The 25,081-nt window shown below is 41.9% G+C and overlaps 1 protein-coding gene across 3 annotated transcripts in view; it reads right to left on the bottom strand.

The window, feature by feature from the left end:
* The window catches only part of LOC117349890 (nuclear pore membrane glycoprotein 210-like), a 181,897-nt gene that overhangs the window by 18,211 nt on the left and 138,605 nt on the right, over positions 1–25,081 (bottom strand). For all 3 annotated transcript variants that reach the window (XM_033923574.1, XM_033923576.1, XM_033923577.1), the window contains 2 exons: positions 4,037–4,287; positions 3,263–3,464 (listed from right to left, as the gene is read on the bottom strand). In XM_033923574.1, the coding sequence (XP_033779465.1) occupies positions 3,263–3,464; positions 4,037–4,287 (453 nt within the window). The remainder of the gene's footprint in view (positions 1–3,262; positions 3,465–4,036; positions 4,288–25,081) is intronic.

The following is a 25,081-nucleotide window of genomic DNA, read 5'->3' on the forward strand; positions in this document are numbered from 1 at the left end:
ACGCTGTGGCTTCGGGCTTGGTCGGTGGATGTGTCATCTAAGGCTAAGCAGACGAAATTTCAGGAGAGCTCCTGAGTTACGGCTCGGGTTGTGGAGTTCCTGCAGTCGCTGGGATGGGAGTCAACCTGTCCAAGAGTCGGTTGGCTCTGTCTCAGTGCCTGGAGTACCTTGGGGTTCTCTTTGACACCAGCTTGGGGAAGGTCTTCCTGCCAGGGGCCCATGTGGTCAAGTTGCAGTTGCAGATTTGCCTTCTGATGGCTTCGGAAGCAGGATTTTCTCCAGGTCTTGGGTTCGATTGTAGCTTCCCTGGATGTGGTTTGGTGGGCCCAGGCTCACATGCACCTGCTTCAGTATGCTTTGCTGCAGTGGTGGTTGCCCCAGTTGCAGAATATGGACTCTCCCATTCCTCTTTGGGGGTCGGTTTGTTGCAATCTCCATTGGTGAATCTGGATCAGCCCCAGTGGACAGTGCTTCTCATGGACTCCAATCTCCTCAGCTGGGGAGCTTAGTGTCTCAGTCACTCAGCTCAGGGCAGCTGGTCTCCAGAAGAGGCGTCTTGGATGATCAATGTTTTCTCCCTCCCACTCCACTTACCTATGTCCAATAATTTTCTCTTCCCTCACCCACTGCCAGCATCTCTTTCCTTCCCTGCCTAACCCCCAGCTATGCAACCTCTGTCCTTCCCAATCCCCTCCCAGCCCATGCAGAATCTGTTCTTGCTTTCTCAACCCCTCCCAGCCTGTACATGTCCTTCACCATTCCCAACCCTAGCCCTCCCCTCTCAATTGATTCCTACCATATGACAATCCCCAGTTCCTGATTCCCCCACCCACCATCTTCCTGCCACTGAAATTTAAAATCTTTGAGCAACCAATGCGAAACCAGCCTCCTACCGTCAGCCTGCCCTGGAAGTGTTTTCTTCATCACTTCCTCTTGCCGCATAGGCAAGACACTGCAGAAAGAACACTTCCAGGGCAGGCTAGTGGCAGGAGGCTTGCTTTGCATTGGCTACCCGAAGATTTTAAATTTCAGCAGCAGAGAGGTGGTAGATGGGGGAGTTGGGAATCAAGGGGGTTTCTGGAGAGTGTAATGTGAGGCACATCGTGGGCTGCATAAACGGCAGGCGGGCTGGATTTGGCCTACGGGCCTTGTGTTTGACGTGTGCTCTAGATGATAACTCAAAGGCATCATAGGAAGATCTTGCCAAATACTTTCTAGCTTGAGAAGAGTACGAAAGATGTTGTGAAATTCCTGTAGATGTGCAGGAATATATTTATCAAACGAAAGTAACTTTCGTACAAGATGTTTTATGTAGCATGATATTTAGAAATTATAATTAAGGACCCTGTTCGCCAACATGGAATTTTGATAGAGGCAACATCCAAATTTGTCCATAGTATGTCCCTCACGCCCTGGTTGTGTTGAAGCATAGACCATAGAAGCAAAGGACTTTAAAGTTGATTCTACCACCAATGATTGATGCTGAAGCTGTGGTTTATCAAAACCTAGAGAAGAAATGATTCTATACAGAGAATCCAACTTCCTGGGAGCCACTGTAATAGTCAAGGACGTCTCCCAATTCTTATGAAGAGTCTCTGAGAATACCATGCAATGGCAATTTGAGAAGCACCTTGGGAGGCTCATCATAGTCCAAAGCCTCTAGATATTTAGCACTGAAAGCAGAATCAGCTTTCAGTTTAACAGGTAGATCTTTGCCTAAATGCCTTATAAATTTAGTGAAAGATAGTCTCTCTGTAGGAGATCTCGTCTTTGGTGGAAATTTCTGAGAATAAGGATCTGAAGGAGTATCATAAGCCTCATTTGCAGAAGCAGAGAGATCAGCATCTGTATCAGTCTGTAAATCAGTCATAAAAAAGCTTTGGTGATGGTGTGCAACGACGGGATTGACGCTTACAAAGACTCCAGTACCGGTCTGTAGGAGGAGGAGGTCCGATGGGAAGCTCTCTTTCATTTAGAAGTTTGTGATGAAGAACAGTGTTTTCCTGACTTTGAACGTCTAGAGGAAGAAGAGTAATGTTGATGTCTCAATGAAGTGGATCAATGCACCGATGGAGAATTTGACTTCCAATGTGATGATTGATGTCGAGGCGTAGAACGTTGAGAGGAGGGATGGTGCATGGATGAGTGTCCATGCTGATGTTCTACAGGAGAGCTGGCTCCTGTACCACAGGGCCTGGTGGCAGTATGCTCTGACTGGGCCTGTACCGAGGGAGTCGATGCTGGTGCATGGAGTTTGAAAAGATCACTCAGCTTATCGAGCTTTTCCTGAAATGAAAGCACCGGTACCTGTGGCTTGTCTGCCAGTACAAATGGTGCAACAGCTTGCCTCAGACAGGGTGACCTCGACGAGGATGCACACCTTGAAGGAGAGACAAGCCGCAATAGTAAGCATCACTGCTTGTCTGCATCAATGGACTTGATGCTGTTGCGACCTGTGATGCTGGTTGGGAAGCTGGCGGCATCTTAGCTGGCTTACCTGACGGTGCTGATGTTGATTTCTATGTCAATGGTTGCAAGGTCTTATCGATGTCCTTGGAAGCCCTGAACAATATCTCCTGCTGAAGTTTACAACTTTTAATGGAGCACTTCTGCAAGGTGGAACACCGTGCACAGGTTTCCACCCAGTGTAAGTGTGAAGCCTTCAAGGAAGAAGAGAGAGTCTCTTCTCATTTTATTTTTTTTACTGACAAAAAAAGGGAAAGAAAAAAGACTAAGAAAAAATAGAAAAATTTTTTGTGAAGGCAAGGCACAAAAAACTGAGCAAAATTCAGAAACATGACTTTGTTCCGCAGAAAACGAAGAACTGTGGTACCGCAAGCCTACGTCTGGTGGGAAGGTATTTGCACATGCACGGTGTAGGCAGTTGCAAAGTTTCTAAAAACTTAAAGTGGCAATACACTCAAAGCTGTTCGTATTGGGGCTCTGTGGATGACGTCACCCACATGTGATAATATGCTGCCTGCTTGTCCTGTGATAAAAAATGAACTTTTCTCTTTGAAATATAAGGGGACAATGTTAATTGGGGATCCCAGATTACACCCAGGGAAGTCATCACATTCTTAATAGCTGTAGGACATTGCTGAATCTTAGGAGTAAAAAGAGCAGTTTCTGAATCTGGGATTAAATATACATTCTCAAAACATTTTTAGCAGGTAACATCTCTAAATGTGAGAAAGGTAAGATTGGCAGATTTGTTATTGTACATGGCAGTACTGCTCACTGAGAGAATTGTTCCACTTACCAAGCTTGCTGTGTTCCTCTGTTACAGCTGTCACCACCACAGCCACCCTCTGACCGGTAAAGGAGCAGGAAATGTTAACAAAGACTGGCATTGTCTGCTGCAGGGAGCCGAGGTTCAGTACCTGCACCGGGTAGGCATACATGCCCAGGGTGTCGAAAGAATGAGGGCGGCCCACCAGAATGGCAGGGCAATCTGAAACCACCTTAAGAAACAAACAAATCACAGCAAAAATACATTACCTTTGCCTTAGAATGAAATTGAGGGTGATCTAGATCAAACCTGGTTACCCCCTACAGTCCAGCTCATTCTGACACAGGTACTTTAACACACTGAGGGTTACAAGTAGGGTTACCAGATGTCCAGGAAAACCCAGACATGTCTTCTTTTTAGAGGACTGTCTGTGCTCCCGGACAGACTTTCCAAAACCCGGCGAGCGCCAGCCACATCTGGAAGACCTCTTAGCATGCGTGGATGATGTTGCACACATCCGCCTGTGCTCCAGGCCCTCCAGATGTGGCTGGAGCTCATCCAGAAGAATAGAGGAGGGGGGGCTGGGGCAGAACAGATGGGTTGGAGGTAGAACAGGGCGGGGTCATGTGTCTGGGGTTTCCTAGAGAAAAATATGGTAACTGTAGTTACCAGTAGGAGCTTTAGTTATTCACTGGACCGCGTGTCATGCCTATAACACGGTAGGTATAGATTTGTTTCTAGTGGAAGGGGGTGCTACCTGCATACGGGAGGTAAGTTACTAATGGAAGGAGTTGTGTCCTTTACCTCTAATGCCTGGAGTACTTTTTCTCTCCCCAGCACTCGGATATGATCTGTTTCTTGTTGGCTGCTGAAGATCAGCTGTGTCTGGTTGACGAAGAATGCAGGGAGAAATGGGATAATATGTTTCTGGGGTCCCCTTTTGTGGTGATCACCCAGTATGGTGGCACTCAGGATGACCGACGTTCTGGCAGTACTGAGAGCCTGCAGTACAGCTTGAGACTGAGGCCGGGATTTGATCACACACATGTAGAGGCCTGGAGCAAGAAGAAAAGCATATAGTAATTTGCTGCTCTTACAGAAATCCAAAAGCAGTAAAGAGTTAGGACATGAGGGCAGCTGCAGTAATAAGGAAAGGAAGTGACTTGAGATGCTTACTTGTAATGAGTTCTCTGTAGACAGCAGATGATGCATCCACAGAAACAGGTGAAGGTGGCTCTCTGGACTAAGTCCTGCATTCCTGTGTACCTGCAATGTCAGCTCTATGCTGGGTCAGAACGTAGCTACAGGTCCTCTTATTTTAGAGAAGAGGGGTTGGGGAAGAGAAGGAGAAATTAGGTCCTTACCTGCTAATTTTCTTTCTTTTAGTCCCTCCAGACTGACACTAAAACGGATGGGTTTATGCTCCTCTGCCAGCAGGTGGAGACTGAGACACTGACTTTTGGCATCAGTACAAGTGGGCTGTGCAGTCTCTCTTACAATCAGTCTTTATGAATAGCCAAGCAGAAATCAACTAGATTGATTCAGAACATATGACTCCACACTCACATGGAGATAAAAACATAAGCCCAGCCCAAGCAGACCAAGAAAACACTGTTGGATTAGAACAAGAACCTTCCCCAAACATCCCCCAGTTTGCCAGCTAAACCAGCTGAACCAAATGCCGCTGCTTTTGTAACTCCCAGAACAACCAACAATCAACACCCGCAGAAAAAAACCATACACTTCGTGAAAAACACAGAACACCATGACAGGGCAGAGTTCTGTGCCGGTCTGGAAGGACTAAAAGAAAGAAAATTAGCAGGTAAGAACCTAATTTCTTCTTCATTATCGTCCCTCTAAACCAGCACAGAAACTGATGAGTTGTACCAAAGTAATACCCATCATGGGTGGGACCCTCGAAGGGCTGCCACTAGAATGTGCTTACCGAACACTGCTTCTTGACGCGCCTAAACGTCCAAACTGTACTGCCCCACAAAGGAATGGAGAGAAAACCAAACCGCAGCTTTACAGATATCAACTAGAGGTACAAGAGAAAACTCTGTCCAAGAAGCTGCCTGACCCTGAGTGAATTGAGCTTTGAGAAATTCTGGAACAGGCTTCTTTTGAAGAAAGTACGTTGAAGCGATAGTCTCCTTGATCCAGTGCGCAATCGAAGCACCATCTCCCTTTTAAGGACCCGCTAAAAAGATGATCCGATTTCTGGAACTCCTGGATCCTCTGAACATAACAGCGAAGGACTCTACGGTCATCCAGGGAAGAGGACAACTGCTGACCATGTAAGAGCCCACAAAAAGATGACAATGCGGCAATCTGCACCCTAAGAGAGGACCAGGCAAGGCCATACTGCAAAAACTCCAAGATGTGAGGCAAAGCAGCGCGGAGGGGCTGAACCCCCTGCGTGGAGCACCACTCCTCAAAGAGACGCCAAACACACACATAAGTAAATATAATATGAAAAAATCGCATAATATAAAGATTCCTATGAGGACTGCTACCATACGTTAAAATCGTGTGGCACTCTGAGGAATTTATGCGTTACGGCTTGCCTAAAGCCCATTATTTTGGTGGCTAGTTAAAGTTTTGTTAATGGACACGATAATTTGTGCACTAGTTTGTTTTTGAGTTTCAGACCAAAGGGAAGCACACAAAACTGTAATACTCTCCCAAGATTATAAAGCGAAGATCATACATGGCATCAGAGAGATAAGAAGTGCCTAACTCAGTCTTAGCCACTTCCTGATCCACTAAGGACCAGTCAGCGGACTCGCTGTCAAGAACTCTCTCAGACCACCGGAAACAAGCCCAGGCCACCAGACCACCACAAATCGCCATCTGGACAGCCAGGGCAGCAACATTAAAACTGTTAAAACAGAGCCTCCATTTTACGGTCCTGAGGGTCTCAAGGCTGAACCGCTTTCCACTGGCATGGTATATCTGCATGTGATAGCCAAGACCATTGCATCAACCACAAGAGACTTAAAAGTATCTCTATCACCATCAGGGATGGAGTAGAGCCTTGCCATAGACTGTGCCATGTGAAAAGGTGCATCTGGAACTTTCCACTGAGCGTGCATTACATCCCGAATATCCTGATGCATAGGGAAAGAGTACGATGCTGAATGGATCCCTCTCAAGAGCAGGTCTACAGCTTCCTCTTCAAAGTATAAAACCAAAGACACCTGAAGAATGAGCTCCTGCAACTCTTCCCACTGAAATATGTGCACAACAGATGTGTCCTTGCCAATCAGCGCCTCTAAATTCTCCAGCCAAAAAAAATCAGGCCCCCCCCTGACAGATCTGTAAGGTTCTCTCCAAGATCCCATTCCTCATCCGGAGAAAACTGATCAGCCATATAAGAATCCTCATCCCAAGATGCCCGTGGCCACTTGGACGAAAGCTTAAGGGATTGGACAGAGGAGACTGAATGGGGGCAGCCATGGAAGGGACAAACTCCTCAGATGACCCCAAGAACCCCAGCACCAAAGAGCCCATAGTCACCTGTAAATAAGCCTTGCACAGGGCCAACACAGCATTTATGTTAGGAGCAGAAGACACATGTAAGACCTGTTCCTGCCTTTCCAAAACAGGAGGAAAGTCGGCTGAGGCCATGAGCAAATTAGATGCCCTTCCCGCTAAAACTGAGGGAAGGGCTGTTGCTAAACTGTCACCAGAAAACATGCGTGGCACCAAAGCTGACCCCGCTGCTAAAGAAAAACTACCAGACCCAGCTGCAGCTGAAATAGAATCCCCAGCCTCCCTGGTGGACTGCAACACCAAATCCAATAGACCGGCGGCAGGTGAGGAAAACTCGGCGTGGGTGACAGGGGAAGCCCACGAGCGATGCACGTGTGAAGGAGAACCCAGAACGCCGACACCTGAAGCCGGGTCTCCCTCGAGGTGGTTGAAACATTTCATGCAGCCATTAGCCGCATTCACCAAATGGCACCCACAAAAAACGCAATTTTTCAGTTTTTTGAAGTGCTCATAATGAAAGTGTCAAAACCCCACTCACAACAATACCATGTAAAAACAGCAGCCTCAGGCCTTTTTTTCCCCAATATAAAGCTTCTTTTATTTTTTTGTGTATTTTATTTTCTCTTTATTTCTGCCGAAGGTGGTTTCGCCTTTTCATGTCAACCAGGACGTGGTCTGGCAGAAAACAAGCAGACCCCACAGGCACTCTAAACTGTAGTCAGTGCCGGTATTGGTGGCAAGGCGTACAATTGAGGTTCCTTTAGATTCAGAAAACCCTGGGGAGGTGGGGGAAATGGGGGGAGGGACTCAACCCTTGAGGTTGGTAGGACTCCTGAGAGGGTCCCCCAAGCTCAGTCCGAACAGACAAAGGGACAAGAAAGATTCACTAACCAGATCCAACAAGCCTTAACAAACCTCAGCACAGACTGCACACAGACCACTCCACTTGCTGGAGATTGAGAAAAGACTGATTGTAAGCGGGACAGCACAGCCCACTTGCCTTGATGCCAAAGTCAGTGTCTTAGTCTCCACCTGTTGGCAGAGAATCGTAAACCCATCCATTTCTGTGCCGGTCTTGAGGGATGATAAAGAATCCACCTTTGTTCACGAGAAACAAGGACCTAACACAGTCCGTGTTTAGATTAAAACATTTTCCTTTGGGGTCTGAGGCAAAATACAAGGAATCTGGTGCCTCCTTCATGGCTTTTATCCCGACAACATTAGTAGGTTGGTTGGGTTATGGGATAGGCATCATGCATCATGTTCTGACGTGCTTTAGTGACTAATGTGCACAAAGCAAAGGCTTTGATTTTTTTCCTGTGGATATGAGAGGCAATGGCCAGAAACTGTTCAGTTAGACAATCTCTCAGTTCCTATTAAATCACAGCTCAATTACTTATTTGGCTTTAAAACTGAACTCGTGGTTGATCATGAAATCGTGAACTCAGTTATATGCTCTGGTTTATTTGCTTTTTTTTCTTTTTAATGAAAACATTACAGCGGTTACTTCCTCTTTTTGGATCAGTTTCATCTTTATACTGCATTTCAGCCTATGATTTTCCCTTGTCTTGATTATTGTATCATCATTTTAGTAGAGTTGCCTGCATTGATTTTGAAGGCTCTGCAATTCAGGATACTGGGCTAGATGGACCATCAGTCTGACCCAGTATGGCAAGTGGTGCATCTATGTAAAACGTATTTAGACATGTAATTTTGAATAAATATTGGTTAGAGCATGTTACTTTGTATGTGAACTTGACTTTCATATTAAATTTAAAGGGATGATGATGGTATTTAAATTATTACAGGGCTTGTCAGCAGACCCTTTGCTTTTGCAGGCTTATAGTTTTTGGGTTTTTTAAAATAATCTCTTTATTGAGCAACAGGGAAACAACAAACAATAGACAATAACAGCACTCAGAACAAGCACAAAAGGCTCTAAAGGAAATACATAAGAATTATACAACAAAACAGAACAAGTATGATTAACACAGTTCATTACTCGCAACTGCGCGAATAGAATTGAGTGCAAAACAAAAAAGAAATATCCAACACCCATTGCCCAATATAAATTTTTTCCATATTTCAACCCAGCTCCCACCAAACTCCCCAACCTAACCCATATCCCCCCAGTGTGTGACACTAGAAGTGAGCTGATTCACAAAGAACAGTGTGAGGCCTAACCTATCAACAAAAGAGACAGAAAAAAAAAGAAAACAAAATAGAGGGAAAGCAATTCCAGAACCTCCCCCGGACAACATTTACAAATTAAGGAGGAGACTCTGTGCCCTATGGGGTAATGAGGCCCAGTACACCTCCCAAATATCCTGAAATTTTTCCTATCCACCCAGCATCCTACCCGAGACTGCTCTATGCTCAAGCAGAGCTAGTTCGAGGACAAACTGTTTCCACTGACCCACAGAAGGAGTAGCTGCCACTCGCCAGTACACCAAGATCACCTTCTTAGCCAGCAGTAAGGCCTTAGACACCAAGAGTCAGTGACCACTAGATAAATCCCTCAGATCACTCCCAACATAAAAAAGTGCAAACTGGGGCAAACAGACAGGCAGAGAGGGCAACAAGGACACAAGAAAAGCCCACACCCGAGCCCAAAACGTATATTAGGGCAAGTCCAAAACAGATGCCCCAACGTGGTGCAGCTTTGACCACACTTGAGACATTCATCCTGCTCAGCAAACCCAGCCCTAAACGCCCGCCAAGGTGAGATAAAAGCTCTATGGAAAAACTTATACTCCTGCTCCCTATGGGTCATATTACAGGAGACCACTGCAACATGAAAGAGAGTAGTGGGTCTATATCAACAGTTAAATCCACACTCCAAGCCCACGCCAACCTATGGGATAGTGTATCAGGGCGAAGAGTCAAAAGAAGAGAAGTAAAATAACATAACTGAGGTGCAGCCGGTTCCTACATTGCCAAGTACTGTCCCAACCGTTCAGAAATAGTGACCGTCATAGCAGAGCTGGCCAAGCTGGATGCATAATTTTGAAGCTGTAGATATCCAAACATATCCAAAGAATCCAAATCATAAAGAGACATAAGCTCTGAGGGAGTGAGAATACAACCACGTTCATGCAGAACATCCCCAACCTGCTTAATTCTCTTAGCTTGCCAAGCATGAAAAGTATGAGTCCCATTACCCGGGACAAAATCTGGATTCCCCACAAAGGGCAGAAAAGGGGACACAATAAAATTCACCTACAAGGCCTTACACAGCAATTTCTAGCTCCTACGCATAATGGACCAAACAACATGTTCTTTCGGAGCAGTCAAGTGTGAAGAGGGAGAATGTAGAAGATATAACTCTGAAAGGGGTGCCAACAGATCCCATTCGAGCGAGAAATTAAGTGAAACAGACATTTCAAGGCACCAATCGCGCAATACCCGCAGTCCACAAGCTAAATTATAGATCATAAGGTCCAAAAGACTGAATCTCCCCTAGCCACAGGAATCATCAGCACTTGGAACGACAACCAAAGCCGTTTACTCCCCCCCCCTAGAAATACATGAAGTTCTTTATATAAGGCATCCGGATCACGCCGTTTGAGCCATAAGATCAGGGTCTGCATAAGATATAACCAGCGGGGAACCAGCATCATATTATATAGATAAATACGACCTGTCAGCGATATAGTGAGGGAGCCCCAAACTCTCAATAGATTTTTTGAGTAACGGGCCCACATTAAAGTCACATACCTTCCCCAGATCCAAAGGGATGTAAGAACCCAAATATTTATCCTGAATGGGCGCCTCTTTCAAAGGGAAATTGGGCCAAACCGAGGATAGAGTAAGATGAAGAGACAGAGCTTCTGATTTAGAAACATTGAGCTTTAAACCAGAGACCTCACCAAACCTATGGAACAGATCCAATATGACAGACAGAGCACCCTCCGGTCGAGTGAGAAGCATCATTATATCGTCTGCAAAGGCCAAGCAGAGTATCAAAGACTCGCCCACCTCTACCCCCGGCAAGTCGGGATGTTGTCGAATTTGTATCAATAATGGTTCTAGAAATAAAATAAGCAATAAAGGGGAGAGCGGACAACCCTGTCACAATGGGCCATAGTCAATAACAACTTACGGACATTATGCCCCACCTGACGGCCCTTCACAAAACCAACTTGATCCTCACCCACTAGCTGTGGAATAAGAGGGGCCAAGCGATCCGCCAAGATTTTTAAATCAACATTTATTAATGAGATAGGTCGATAGGATTTGACTAGACCAGGGGTAGGCAATTCCAGTCCTCAAGAGCCACAGGCAGGTCAGGTTTGCAGGATATCCACATTAAATATGCATGAGATAGATTTTGCATCACAAGGAGGCTGTGCATGTAAATCCATCTCATACATATTCATTGTGGATTTCCTAAAAACCTGACCTGCCTGTGGCTCTCGAGGACCAGAATTGCCTACCCCTGGACTAGACTATGATCTTTACCTGGCTTAGGCAAAACTGTAATTAAGGCCTGGTTAGATACTGCAGGAAACTGACCCCTCTCAATAGCCTGTTGATAAAACCGATAAAGCGGGTCAGTGATATGTCCCTGAAGGAGCCGAAAGAGCTCACCACTGAATCCGTTGGGTGATATACACAAGGGTAACTGTTTTATGACCCCATGAACCTCCTCCCGTGAGATAGGTGAATTCAAGGATGCAACATCAGGGACAGATAACTTAGGCACACCCAAGGAATCAAGAAAACTATCAATGTCTCCTGATTCACCACCTCAGCTGTATAGAGATATTGATAATACTGGTCAAAGAGGTTCTCCAAGTGGGCCTGCTGGGTAACCACCACTCCTGATGAATTTTGCAATGAAGAGATAGTCGAAGGGCCCATCTAGTTTTTGGTCAATCTGGCCAACAACCTCCCAGGCCTATTGCCCCCCCCCATACTGCCCAAATTACCAGACCCAAAATAACAGAACCCTCCCCAACAAAAAATTATCCAAGACCTTCGGCCGCTTGGACAAATCTGGGGGTGACTGGGTGGGAACCGGCACTGGGAGTGGGGGGCGACCGGGAGTGGACATGGAGGGCAAAAGACTCCCCAAAAATCTGAGATCCCCAGGGATGAAACAGGACCCCCAGCCACTGAAGATAAGCCTTGCACAAGGCTAACACAAAATCTAGGGAAAACCTCCCCCTGGCGGCACTACCAAGCTGGAAACCCAGTAGAAACCTGCCCCTGTCTTTCTAATAGAAGGGGAAGGTTACCTGAGGCTGCAGACAAAATGGAGGAGCTTCCCGCCATAACCAGTGCAAAACCCACCAAAAACCTCCCCCGAGGCCTGCAGCGACAAAGAGGCCTGAACCGCCCCAGCCACTAAAGCAGGCAAGCTGGCAGCAGTGGTAAGGGAAATCCCTGTGTGGACCAAAACAGCATCCTGAGGGGAGGGAGCCATAGATAATTATGCAGCTTTGCTGGTCTTCTGGTTTCCTTCTCAGATAGCTGCAGAAACTGGAAGCTGTTTTTTTTTTTGTCAGACAGGCTAGTCACTACCCTCCCCCGCCGGATCAAAACAGGGCCCTGAGGGGAGCTGAAGAGATATGTTGTTGCTTCGGTGGCTGTTTCACAGGTCTGATGTGTTACCTTGCAGTCGGTGGGAGTTCTCGCAGTTCAAGTAGCCACTGTGAAGAAAAAATGTCCATCAGCAGTGGCGTTAGCCTCTGCCTGTCAGAAATCCTGTTGTTTTTAGTAAGGCGCCACCGGAGTTGAAAACTTTTTAGTCTGTCACCTGTTGCTGTTTGACACTACCCTCTCCTGCCGGTGCCGAAACAGAGCCCTGCTTTTCTAACTCTTCCTTTTGTACCGGCTTGAAGCAGCATTGTGGGTAAGTTGTGAGACTTAGCGGGTGTCTTCGCAGTCTCAACTGCCACTGTGGAAAAAGCCGATTTGGTGCTCTACAGAACTTGGTAGGGAAACTGACAGCCGAGTTCTGCTTTGATCTATTTTTCTTGTTTTGTATTAATTTTTAATACTTGGAGTCTAAAGAGTTGTTCTTCAATAATTTATTTTAGTTGTAGAAGAGTAAGAACTCTGCTGTTACAAACCTCTGATGTTAGTGAGCTTGTATAATAGACTGAAGCTTAACTCAGAAAAAAACAAAATTCTTTGTAACCTCGCCACACCAACTTGACACTAAAGCATCACTATGCATCAATAAACTCAGTTACAATATTCAACCTACAATGAAGGTACTGGGGGTAAGACTGGATCAGGGCCTAACCATGAAAGACCAAGTGGACTCCTTGGTCAGAAAGGGTTTTTTTTACTCTCTGGAAGCTTTGGTCCATTAGAGCATATTTTAAGGCTTCTTCATTCAGAATTCTGATACAATCCCTTATACTGAGCCATCTCGATTACTGTAATATCGCCCATCTGGCAATTTCCCAGAAGAATATGTAGAGATTACAACTGGTGCAAAATAAGGTGGTCAGACTGATTTTTGGGTTGAAGAAGTCTGATCACGTAACCTCTTCCTACAGACTCCTGCACTGGTTGCTGACGGAAGCACGTGCAAAGTTTAAATTTGGCTGTTTTTGCTGCAAGGTACTATTCGGTTTAGCACCCAAATATATAACTGACCTTTTCTCTTTCTCAACCAATAGACATAAGAAAAGCTCACACCTAAAGTTTGTCTCACCACTGGTTAGAGGATGTAAATTTAAGAAACATCATCAACATCTTTTCTCTTATCAAGCTGCATTATGGGGAAAAGATCTGGAACAATTACTTATGCATGCTAATAACTATGGGTAATTTAGGAAGCACCTAAAAACATATCTGTTCCTGAAGTACTTAGGTAGCTGAACTGTACAATCTCCCACAACAAATGATCTCCAGTCACTAATCTCTAACTTTGTTAGTTCTACTCAATCTGTAGCATTTTTAATCATTGTAAACCGCATAGAACTTCAGGGTCCTGCGATATATAAACCGTTGTTGTTGTTATTATTATTAATTAATTAATTTATTTTTAATGGCCTAAAGACAAGAAAGCAAAGGGTTTCTATTCTAAAAAAGTATTATAACTATTATTTAGAATCTAGTTTTCCTGAAGAGAAAGGGAGAGCCACGAAAAAAACTGGCAGGAAGAGGGGAGGGGGATCGAGGGATAGGGCAATCCTGCACATGCTCAGTAAGTTTAAAAGCTTACTATAGCTAGGGAGAGCACCGATGCATTAGGCTCAGTCAGAGACTTCACCATCAAGTGGGGCTGCATATCCCCTGCCTGTCTTCGGAGAAGCCTGGGCTTCCCTCCTGCCTGTCACCGACACACGAAGGAGAACCCTGCTAGCCGGCATTTGAAGCCGACAAGGATTCCCCTTTGGTGGCCAGCACACTGCGAACACACAATGAGCACTTTTTCCCTAAAATGAAAAACAAAGTGCCAGTTAGCAATTAAGGTCAATTGAAGGTGGGGGTGTGGCTTGAGAGTGCTGGTTAATGGATGCATAATTAAGTAGCTCCATCTACACAGGTTACTTTTATTGATTTTCGATTGCGGATAAAACTTTTAAAACTTTTTTAAAAGGCAACAAAACTTTGCTGAATATGGCTGCCTCTAAACCAGCAGTCTCAAACACGCGGCCCGCGGGCCACATGTGGCTCTCCAGATTTTATTTGCGGCCCGCGGTCTGGAGGCGATCATTCTCTTCCTTTTGGAGCAGCAACCGGCTCATTCGTTCAAAGTCGCGGGTTGGCGGCTCCTTGCGCTATCCACTCCTGCATCGGAAGCCTCTCTGATGTCACAACATCAGAGAGGCTTCAGACGCAGGCACGGATCTCGCAAGGAGCCGCCACCTGCGGCTTTGAACGAACCAGCCGGCCAGACACGCTGCTGCTCCAGTGGCGTACCAAGGGGGGGCGGTCCACCGTTCTCCCTAGAGTGCAGCTCGCGGCTCGTCTAGAGCAGTGGTGCCCAACCTGTTTCCCTTCCCTTCTCACTGCTGCCATCGGGGATCAGGCCGGCACCATTTTTCTTTGATCTCCCTGCTTCTCTTCCCTGCGGGGCCGACCAACTCTCGCGGCCCGACGTCAATTCTGACGTCGAGAGGACGTTCTGGCTAGCCAATCGCTGCCTGGCTGCCCGGAACATCCTTTCCGACTTTAGAATTGACGTCGGGCAGCGAGAGAAACTACTCTGACGGAACTTGTAGTCTCTTATTTATATCAACTGTTTATAAGAGTTTGATTACAAGAAATACATTGGATAGTTAAAGTATGATCCAAATATATGTGAGACAAATTATAATAGTTTCGATGGAATTAAATCAGTTCTGCACCAATTTGCTTTACACTGATCGCTACTACGGAAGTTTACCCCCAGGCGCCGGGCCCGGAGAAGGAGACAAGAAGGGACACCGAGAGCCAGTGAGAGCTGGCCAGAACCACGCCTCCGCCACACCGCAGCGAGCGCTGGAGCCGTGAGTGATCAGCAGCTGTGACTGTGATTCCTTTTTGTGATTAAATGTTCTGAGGATGGTATAATTTATAGCATAGTAGGAATGAAATCGGGGATTCCAGAGAGATACAAAATAGATTGTGAGATACTGGAATATCAAGAAATGCAGCGGCTTGAGTTTTATGCCATCCACTTATTGCACAATGCACTACAAAAATAGCATCTTGGTCATAAAGTAATAGATGTCATCTGTTATCTGATCATGATGATTGGCATTCATATGCTTCTCGACTTGGGATCCAAGAATGAAGATGGTCACACATTTATCAACATTATTAAATACTACTTATGATATACTATCTAACATCATTTTATTGAGTTACACATAAAGAAAGGAAGTTCCATTTATAAAAAAATAGTTAAAGCAAAGTGGATAACGCTGTTTAAGGTTCCCAATTCCTAGAAAATATCTATATAAAATTATCACTTCTCAATTAATTAATAATTTATGTTTGTGAGAAGAATCCGAATTTTAAAATTTATAGCAAATGTAACATAACTTTCAATGAAATATAAAATAGTAAGAATGTAAAGATGTATGAAGTAGGATACATAATAAATATATATGGTAACCTTCTTACTATGAAATGGGAAATTGATTTATCTCAGACATTCATTTAAAGTTAAAAAATTGAGGTCGTTTTAATAGGATATGATATTAAGTCATATAATATGGGGTATTTTTATCTTGAAATATAACTTTAATTGATCAATATAATTCAATATTTTAATGACTAAATTATTAATTATAATTTATTATTCATAATTAATTTGAAAGTTTGTTGAATGAATTAATGAATTACTAATATTCAAAGATAACAATTTTAATAATTCTTTATAGAATGATTTTATCTTCTATTTTGATCTGTTTAAATATAAGGATGTAATAGTTTAAAATCTTTTTCAATTTAATTTATTAAAACTGATACGTTATTTTAATTTAATATAAATAATATGTAAGATATTATGGTGAAAATCTTTCAATTTTTCTAATATGATTATTTTTATATGCCTGGGGAACTTGTTAATTGCTAGTCTTGATAAGTGCTTTCAAGTATTTGTATTATTTAATGGGTTGGGGGAAGGGAGGGATGTAGGGAGGGTGGGCCCTGGATGTGTATGGTTTATAATATAAATTGTAGCATGAATAGGAAACTAATTATAAATTTAACATGTATATGAAATTATTTACATTAAATGTCAATGGCCTTAATCACCCCATAAAAAGAAAAAAAAACACTTCATTTTCTTAAAAAACAAAATGTGGATATTTATTATATTCAAGAGACCCATTTGTCTAATATAGAATCTAAAAAGCTAGAAGGAGGTTGGGTCAAACAATGTTTTTATGCTCCTGCTGTAGAGAAGAAAGGGGGAGGTTGCTATATTAGTAAATAAAAAATGTAATGCAAAATTTAACTTGATTTTGGCTGATCTATGGGTAGATGGGTACATGTGAAAAGGATACTCTTGACGCTTTTCAATATTTATGGTCCTAATTCGAATCAAATTGAATTTTTCAAAACGCTCCAACATATTCTTCTACCTCTGGCTACGACTAATTTAGTAGTGGCAGGAGATTTTAATGCTGTTGTGGACCCTATATTGGATTTAAAAAAACCTAGTAGAATGATAAAATCATTAGGACTGGACAATTTGATTCAAGTTTGTGGGTTGAAAGATATCTGGAGAATTTTACACTTTAATGCTCGGGAATTTTCTTTTTGTTCACATGTTCATAAATCATTTTCTAGGATTGATTATATTTTTGTTTCAGATAATCTAGTACAACAGGTCAGAAAAGCTATCATAAATCCAATTATTTTATCAGATCATGGTGGAATATGGATAGAATTTGAATTGGAGGAACAAGATGGAAAGAGACCTGTTTGGAGGTTTAATAATGCATTGCTTGAGGATACAAAATTTATAGAAGAATTCAATATAAAAGTAGAGGAATATTTCCAAATAAATTCCTCAGATGAGATCTCATTGGAAACTTTATGGGATGCTTTTAAATCTACCATGAGAGGGAATATAATTTCATATTCAAATATATTTTATTGAGCTCAACAAAAGCATCAAACATAACATAAAGCAAGAATACATAAGCTCAACATTTTAAGAAACAAAACTCATCCCTACATAAAACCCCACCTCAACACAACCCATCCCAAAGTAAGAAAACCCCCCCAGTGTCCTCCTTCCTAGCACATCTCAACCAGAAAATCATACATGAATTAAGCAAACTAGGTATAGCAAAAAAAACAAAATATAAAGATTCTTCACAACTTCTTCATAACTTCAAGGTTCAACTGTTCAGCAAGCGGCTCCGTGCCAGCGGGGTCATTGTTGTCCAAAAGGGTTCCCAGTTTTTTTTAAAAACTCTGCCTTGAAGAGAAGCAAAGTCCAATACATCCCTCCGTTCCCACATCAATAAGGTAATCATCCGACATCGCCAAAGAGAGTAGTCGGGAGCAGTATCTTCAAGCCAGTTCAGCAAAATACATTTCAGGGCCACCAAGACAGTCCATTTTAGAAAAGCTGCTGCTTCCCGCACACTAGGGAAATAGTGAGTAACAGTTCCAAACAATAACAAAGGGGAGCGGCGAATGTTAATTTTCCAAATACGCTCCACAAAAACAAAAATAGCATTCCAAAAGGTTTGAACAGCAGGGCAAGTCCAAAACATGTGACCCAAACCCGCTTCCGGAGCTTGGCATCGGAGACAGGCAGCAGTTTCTTGAAAATGGGATAAATATGCCCTCTTAGGAGAGATGTACAATCGGAAAATCAACTTATAATGTTGTTCCCAAAAAGTGGTGTATTTTCGAAAGGCCGGCAATCTACGAACACCCTACAAAAGCACATCCTCCGGCAAAGACACTGCAAGATCACGTACCCAAGCCTCCCTTACAGAAGAGTGATCAAACATGGGGGACTCATCCTTCAAATGGCGATGATGAAATGTGAGAGGAACTGGTAGTTGAGAACCAATGGTAAAAGCCGTAGAAAGTAACTCATAACATGAGGCTTTCAAAGAGCTGGAGGGTAAGGAAGAAACATAATGGTGAATTTGCATATAAGCAAAATAATCTGTGGAGGGGATACCAAACTCCTCTTGCAACTGTGCAAAAGGCTTAATTTTGCCATCATCATCATCGACCAAATGAAACACATAATGAATTCCCCTTGTTTCCCACCGAGCAAAGCTCGGCCCATCTATTCCAGGTAAAAAGTAGCTATTAAAGCGGATAGGCAGAAGCAGAAATAGCATGAAATTTACAGACCCAGCGCCAAACTTTCTGCAAGGGACGGTGAAGCACTTTCGCAGAGAGAAATTCAGGTTTAAGAGAGGAAAGAGAATGAAGATAGGCACTAAAATGAGTGGAGCGAAAACAAATAAGTTCCAAAGAAGTATTAGTGAACACTGATATTCGGCACATGTTAATACTCAATCTAAAAAGGATTTCTTTGAATTGGAGAAAAAGATTAAAGAATTAGAAGCAAAATTAGTAGTAAAATGGGAACATGATACATTCAGTCCCTTTTAAAAGCTAAATATAAATACAATAAGATCTCCTCTAAATGGGCTAAGAAAGAATTATTTACTCAACAAGCTTTGTATTATGGAAACTCGAATAAAGCGGGAAGGTTACTAGCTAATTATTTAAAAGCAAAAAAAAGTAAAGTAAAGATTGTGGCTATTGCAGATAAAAATGGGGTTACTCATTCTCAAATTGCTAATATATTAAAACAGTTTTTGAAATATTATAAGACCTTGTATTCTTCTGAGCTTTATTCAAATAAAGAACCTGATGGTTTAGAGTTTTTGAATTTAATCGAGAGTCCTAAAATTCCCGAGCATATAAAAGGATCTCTTGATGCACCTATTACATTAAAGAAGATCCAGACAGCATTTAAGTCCCATAAGAGTTGGATCCGCTCCAGAAGGGGATGGATACACTGTGGAGTTTTATAAATCATTTCAAAATACATTACTGCCTTATTTATTAAATTTATATCAGGCTCAACTGAATAAAGGCTGCATTTCAGGTACTATGGCAGAATCTTTGACCATAGTTTTGCCTAAGCCAAACAAAGATCCTTTATTGGTTTCAAATTACAGGCCAATATCTTTGATAAATGTTGATGGAAAACTGTTAGCTACGTTATTATAGGTATGCACCAAACCGGATTAGTTACTCATAGACATTCCTCACATAACACTAGATTGGCTCTTCATATGTTGACCTTAACAAAATCCATGGAGGATCCAGCCTTCTCTGTATCTTTGGATGCAGAGAAGGCATTTGATCGTGTAGAATGGACTTTTATGTACCAAGCAATGGATTGGTTTGGGGTGGGTTCTGGATTTATACAAATGATCAAAGCTTTGTATAGCTCCCTGTTGGCCAGATTGTATATAAATAATTCTTTTTCAGACGGTTTTCGTTTGAAAAGGGGAGTTAGGCAGGGATATCCCTTATCTCCTCTGTTGTTTGATATTGTATTGGAACCTTTACTATTGGCTATTCAACAAGCAGAAGAGATTCAAGGTATTCCTTATGCTGGTTGGGAATACAAAGTTTCTGCATATGCAGATGATATTTTGCTTCATTTGAGGAATCCTGAATCTACTATTCCACATTTATTGGACTTGATTGAAAGATTTGGAAAATTTTCAGAATATAAAATAAATTGGAATAAATCAGAAATTCTTCCGCTTAATATACATTCTCAAAAATAACTTTTTGATCAGTTCCCTTTTCTTTGGAAAGAAGAGGGTATAAAATATTTAGGAATATGGATTTATAAAACACTGGAAGAAACAATGAAAATAAATGAAAAATCTTTATTGTTAAAGGTTACAGAAATTTGTGAGCAATGGAATCCATTACATTTATCTTGGTGGGGGAGAGTTCAAACAGTGAAAATGATGATTCTGCCTGTCGTATGTTACCAAATGGGAATGTTACCAATTTATTTTCAAGATTCTTTTTATAAAAAACTGAATAGTATTCTTATCAAATTTATTTGGATGGGCAAAACTGCTAGAATTGCTTTAGTATCTCTACAAAAACCAATTGTGGAGGGAGGGGTAAATTTCCCAAATTTCTATAGGTATCATCAGGCCTATATTCTGCGTCAGGGTATGTACTGGATCCTGCCTGACCTCATGGAGCATTATCCAGAGTGCTTAATTTTGGAATGGAAAATTATGTTCCCAATGCGCCTATCCCATGTATTGGACATTAAATTACCTAGTTATGCTAAGGATAATAACATTATTTTGGATACCTGGAAGACCCCAAGATGTATAAATAAATTAACTGAAATTCCTATAGAACAGTCTTTATGTCAATCCTTATGGCTGAACTCCAAGATACAAATAGGTGGGACTAAAATTGCCTAGAAGCAGGGACTTTGGATCATTTAATATTTTATTGTCCCTGTATCATGGTCTTTTTAAAATCAATTTGGTCTCAAATTAATTCTTTATTAGAAAACCATGTAGCTCTTGGATAGATTCTGTCCGGACCCGGGGATTTGTCAGTTTTTAGTTTTTCTATCTGCCTTGAAGATGTTCGCAGGCAGATAGAAAAACTAAAAACTGTCAAATCCCCGGGTCCGGACGGAATCCATCCAAAGGTTCTTAAGGAATTAAAGGAGGAAATAGCGGAACTACTGCAGCAAATTTGCAATCTATCCTTGAATACATGCATAATCCCAGAGGACTGTAAGATAGGCAACGTTACGCCCATCTTTAAAATGGGATCAAGAGGTGACCCGGGAAACTACAGACCGGTGAGTCTGACCTCGGTTCCGGGGAAAATGGGGGAAGCACTGATAAAAGAAAACATCGATGAACATTTTGAAAGAAACAAACTTCTGATAATCAGCCAACATGGTTTCTGCAATGGGAGATCATGCCTAACAAACTTATTGCACTTCTTCAAAGGAATTAACAAATGGATGGACAAAGGAGACCCCATAGACAACATATATCTAGATTTCCAAAAAGTCTTTGACAAGGTGCCCCATGAACGCCTACTCCGGAAACTGAAGAACCATGGGGTGGAAGGAGACGTATATAGATGGATCAGAAACTAGTTGGCGGGTAGGAAACAGAGGGTAGGAGTAAAGGGCCACTACTCGGACTGGAGGAAGGTCACAAGTGGGATCCCGCAGGGCTCGGTGCTCGGACCGCTGCTCTTTAATATATTCATAAATGATCTAGAAACAGAGACGAAGTGCGAAATAATAAAATTTGCAGATGACACCAAACTATTTAGTTTAGCTCGGACTAAAGAGGACTGCGAAGAATTGCAAAGGGACTTGAACAAACTAGGGGAATGGGCGACGAGATGGCAGATGAAGTTCAATGTTGAGAAATGTAAAGTATTACATGTGGGAAACAGAAACCCGAGGTACAACTATACGATGGGAGGGATGTTATTAAATGAGAGTACCCAAGAAAGGGACTTGGAGGTAATGGTGGACATGACAATGAAGCCGACGGCACAGTGCGCAGCGGCCGCTAAGAAGGCAAACAGAATGCTAGGCATAATCAAGAAAGGTATTACAACCAGAACAAAAGAAGTTATCCTGCCATTGTATTGGGCGATGGTGCGAAAGCATCTGGAGTACTGTGTCCAATATTGGTCGCCGAACCTTAAGAAGGACATGGCGTTACTCGAGAGGGTTCAGAGAAGAGCGACGCGTCTGATAAAGGGGATGGAAAACTTTTCATACGCTGAGAGATTGGAGAAACTGGGTCTCTCTTCCCTGGAAAGGAGGAGAGTTAGAGGGGATATGATAGAGACTTAAAAGATCATGAAGGGCATAGAGAGAGTAGAGAGGGACAGATTCTTCAAACTTTCGAATAATAAAAGAACAAGAGGGCATTCAGAAAAGTTGAAAGGGGAAAGATTCAAAACAAATGCTAGGAAGTTCTTCTTTACCCAACGTGTGGTGGACACCTGGAATGCGCTTCCAGAGAGCGTAATAGGGCAGAATATGGTACTGGGGTTCAAGAAAGAATTGGACAATTTCCTGCTGGAAAAGGGGATAGAGGGGTATAGATAGAGGATTACTGCACAGGTCCTGGACCTGTTGGGCTGCCGCGTGAGTGGACTGCTGGGCATGATGGACCTCAGGTCTGACCCAGCAGAGGCATTGCTTAGGTTCTTATGACACTATTCTATTTTAATGAGAATAAAAAGTCAAATTTCATCAAATAATAACAAACTTTTATTGATAATGACAGGAGTTGCCATTCAACATATTACCATGAATTGGAAAAATTATTCTAGACTTAATTACACTTTCTGGTGGAATTCGTTGTGTCATATATACAAAATGGAAAGAACAATTGCCATGCAAAAAGGGAATTATAATAATTTTTAAAAGATTTGGGGGCCATTGTTAAACTATTGTGATGATTAGACGCCTTTTTACTCTGAAAGTATATTTATAATTAGGGGAAGGGAGGCGGTTTTTAGTTGTATTAAAGATTTAATTAATAATTATGAATGTAATATTTATATGATATTTTGACTACAATATCTGTGGAAAGGGTAGGGGTGAAGAAAATAAATTTATGTATGTAAGATGATAATATTAAGAATTTCAAGTGATGTGTATAAGTTCAATTGAAATAATATTTGTGCATAAAGAATTGGAAAAAATGAATAAAGAATTTGAAAAAAAAAATTAACTGAAATTCCTATAGAACAGTTTTTGTGTCAATCCTTATGGTTGAAATCCAAGATACAAATAGGCGGGGCTAAAATTGCCTGGAAGGATTGGATGCAAGTAAGCATAAGAACATTAGAGGATGTTATTTCAAATGGGAAATTGCTTGAATTTTCACGGTTGCAACAATCTTTTGGTATTTCAAAATTTCAATTTTATAAATGGTTGCAACTGAAGCAGGCTATTCAGAAAGGATTTCCTGAGTAGCGTAATTTAAAAATTTTTTACAGCCTGCAATTCCTCTGCTTTCAGGCAGACATACTAGGACATCAAGCCGCTAAGTGGTATAAATTAATATCTGAACTTATGAATAAAAAACCCCAAAACGCTCTTAGAGATATTTGGAGCATCGAGATTAAGCAATATATTTCTGCATCTCGATGGCCACGTATTTGGTCTAGGAGGATGAGGTGTACAGCATCAGCATCTATGAAACAAACTTGGTTGTTTTTTTTTTTGTTACATCGTTCTTTTTGGACCCCAGTTAGACTGAATAAGTTAGATAATTCTAGATCTAATAGATGCTGGCACTGTCACCTAGACATAGGAACATTAGATCATTTGCTGTTTTATTGCCCTAAGATACTGATTTTTTGGAAATCAATTTGGGGACATATTAATAATAATTTAGAATCTGAGATTCCTTTAATTTATGAAGTAGTAATTTGTGGTACAATTTTGCATATCAAAGATCCCCTAGACAAATATAAAAGATGTCTTTTTTTAATCATGACAAGTACAGCTATACAATTGATTACAAGGAACTGGAAAAACTGGGATCGTCTCAACTTTACATTCTGGTGGGCAAGTTTATGTCTAATCTATATATATGAGAAAATGAGAGCTGATTTTCTAGGGAATATTAAAAAAATTTTTTTTTTAAATTTCTTTATTCATTTTATAACTTACATCAAGTGTACAGTAAATATCAAACAATTATAATACAACATCACTTGAAAATCTACAAAATCATACAACAAGATGCACATCTGGGGGGGAGGAATATAATTTTTTTAATTGATTATTTTTAAGGATGGTAATTGGGGGGGAAGGGTGGTATTTTTGAGGATTGATAAATGTCTGAATGGTTATAAATGTGTAATTTATGTTTTAAAAATGTATAGTGTATTTTGGAAACTAAGATAAAATTTATAGATATCTTAATGATAGAGAATAGGGTAGGTGGGGGGAGGGTATTGATCTGTATTAATCCTATAATATATTAAGTGATGTCTAAAGTGTACAATGTTTAATTACTCTAGTCTCACTTGTTGAAAGTGTTTTTAAAAATGAATAAAGATTATTAAATTTAAAAAAAGGTCAATTGAAGATTTCCGTTCAGACCGGCACTGCCTCAGGACTTTTTTTTTTTCAAAGTAACTTTACTTTATAATATAACAGACCCCACTGGTTCTCTATGCCAATGATTCCCAACCCTGTCCTGGAGGAACACCAGGCCAATCGGGTTTTCAGGCTAGCCCTAATGAATATGCATGAGAGAGATTTGCATATGATGGAAGTGATAGGCATGCAAATTTGCTTCATGCATATTCATTAGGGCTAGCCTGAAAACCCAATTGGCCTGGTGTTCCTCCAGGACAGGGTTGGGAACCACTGCTCTATGCCATGTACCTTGCCGGTATCGGTGGCAAGGTTTATAGCTGAAACACCTCTACTGAAAAATTTTGGGGAGGTGGGGGAAATAGAGGGAGGGATTCGACCCATCGAATGTGGCACTCCTGAGGTCAGATGGACCCCAGAAAGGGTCCCCCAAAGCTCAATCTGCCACCACAGACAGGGACCAGAAGGCCCTCAAAACAAAATCTAACAGCCCTACACTAACTCAGGGAAGACTGCACAGGCTTACCACCTCCAAATGCTGGAGACTGAGAGCAAACTGATTGTACTTGGGACTGCACAGCCCATTTGTACTAAAGCCAAAAGTTTGTGTCTCAGTCTCCACCTGCTGGTCATGGTGAGCTATTACCCATCAGTGAACTGTGCCGGTCTGGAGAGACGCTTAAAGAAACTGTTTTGAAATCAGTTGTGATGAGAACAATGGGGATGATTCTGAAAGCTGCAGTCTCTGCAGATTTATGTGTTGC

The sequence above is a fragment of the Geotrypetes seraphini genome, chromosome 16 (genome assembly GCF_902459505.1).
Source record: "Geotrypetes seraphini chromosome 16, aGeoSer1.1, whole genome shotgun sequence".
In the NCBI taxonomy this organism is placed as follows: Eukaryota; Metazoa; Chordata; class Amphibia; order Gymnophiona; family Dermophiidae; genus Geotrypetes; species Geotrypetes seraphini.